The sequence below is a fragment of the Equus quagga genome, chromosome 9 (genome assembly GCF_021613505.1).
Source record: "Equus quagga isolate Etosha38 chromosome 9, UCLA_HA_Equagga_1.0, whole genome shotgun sequence".
NCBI lineage: Eukaryota > Metazoa > Chordata > Mammalia > Perissodactyla > Equidae > Equus > Equus quagga.
The window spans coordinates 59,222,358-59,224,012 of NC_060275.1; the positions used below are offsets into that span (position 1 = coordinate 59,222,358).

At 46.3% G+C, this 1,655-nt stretch overlaps 1 protein-coding gene across 1 annotated transcript in view; it reads right to left on the reverse strand.

Moving 5' to 3' along the window:
• TXNDC2 (thioredoxin domain containing 2) overlaps window positions 1-1,233 on the reverse strand; it is a 2,027-nt gene extending 794 nt beyond the window's left edge. The window contains exons 1-3 of the mRNA XM_046671178.1: window positions 1,224-1,233; window positions 617-727; window positions 111-332 (exon numbers count right to left, since the gene is read on the reverse strand). Coding sequence (XP_046527134.1) covers window positions 111-332; window positions 617-727; window positions 1,224-1,233 — 343 coding nt within the window. The remainder of the gene's footprint in view (window positions 1-110; window positions 333-616; window positions 728-1,223) is intronic.
• Window positions 1,234-1,655: the final 422 nt, after the last annotated feature.

Genomic DNA, 1,655 nt, shown 5'->3' on the forward strand with positions numbered 1-1,655 from the left:
GGTTTTTGCTTGGGAATTGGGGGTGTCAGCCTGCGTGGTTTTTGCTGAGGTATTGGGGGTGTCAGCCTGCTTGGGTGTAATGCTTTTTGGTGAAGAACTGAGGGTGTCACTTTCCTTGGGCTGCATGGTTTTTGCTGAGGAATTGGAGATGTCACCACTCTGCTCTGGTAGGAACGTGTCTGGGGGCTGTGGGACTTCGAACTCCTCTGCAGGCTTGTGTTGTATGTTGCCGGCCTCATGGACAAAGGCCTTCTCCTGAGTGTGTGCTGAGTCCAAGAACTCTGGGACCAGGAGAGTCATATGGCTGGACAGAACCTGTAACAACGGACTTTCTGAACAAAAAAGTAAATAAATAAAAATGCAAAAGAAGAAACAAAAAAAAATTCTGATCATATACTCCAAGGAACACTAGTATCATTCTTAGAGCTCAAGAATGTAGTCTTACGAATGATGTATTAATTTGAATAATCACATTCAACAGAAGACAAGCAGCATATGATTACTTGTATCCTTTATGTAGGGTTTTGTTTAGCTACAGTTTTCTGCTTAATTTGACACTGCTGCCTACTCCCTAATCACCTGGGTCCCTAAGGGGACCTTCTCCTCTCCCCCTTACCATTAGCATCACCTTCATTTGTTCCTTCTTGTTTGTCTGGCCTCACTTCTGGCTCTTCTGGGGCTCCAGGTTTATCATTTTCCATTTCCAGTTCCTTGTCTATATCCACTCCTACTTTACAGACGCCTCATAGTGAAGACAAGGCCGTACTCTCCAGCTTTTGCCAACCTATCCAACCTAACATCATAAAATGAGTAACAACTTATATTCGAGTAGTACTTACAGCTGGTTTTCCCTCTCTACTCACAACAGTACTATCTGAGAGTTTCATGACAGCTTTGGTTACAGTGGCCCACTGTGTGTGAGGCTGTGCCCCGTGCCTGATATGCATTCACAGGCATTATTTCCTATAACTCAACAAACCACTGAGGTAAGTACCATTATGATCCCCACTTTACAAATGAGAAAATTGACCCTTAGAGAAGTTATGTAACTCATTCAAGGTCACAAAGCTAGTATGTGGGGCAGGTTCCAAGCCCCCACTCTGAATACTACACTGTGCTGTACTGTTTACTGAACGCCCTGTCCAGGATGGGTAACTTGGAACCAACTTTCTTACAATCTCCCTCTGGGATTCTCCAGCTGCAGCCTTCTCTTTATGACTCACCCGTCACCATCTACTAAGTATCTCCTCCTCCTCTGCAAAGTCCTGCCCAGCTGACAGATGACCTGTTTGAGCTATTTGACCAGGAGTAGATTGTGACTCAGAGGAATTCCCTAACCAAGAGGAAGAAGTGAAAACCATCACCCCTTCCATTCTGGTAGATGGGGAACCAAAAGAACAGACACATGCGTCCTGGCCTCCCCTCTCCAGGTTGAAACTTTAACATGGATGCAGGTTAACTGTGTCCAAAAGAAAGCTGAAAGCAGAGGAATATTTGACTCATGCTCCATCTGGAAGGCCAAGAAGCGCCCACATCCGCATGGATTCCATGTCAGCATAGCCGGCATCGGCCACTGGCGTGGGCCCCTGGCAGTGGATGTAACTGGATTCTTGGGCTTAGGGCTGGCTCCTGGCCTCACAGCCTACCGTGTGGAA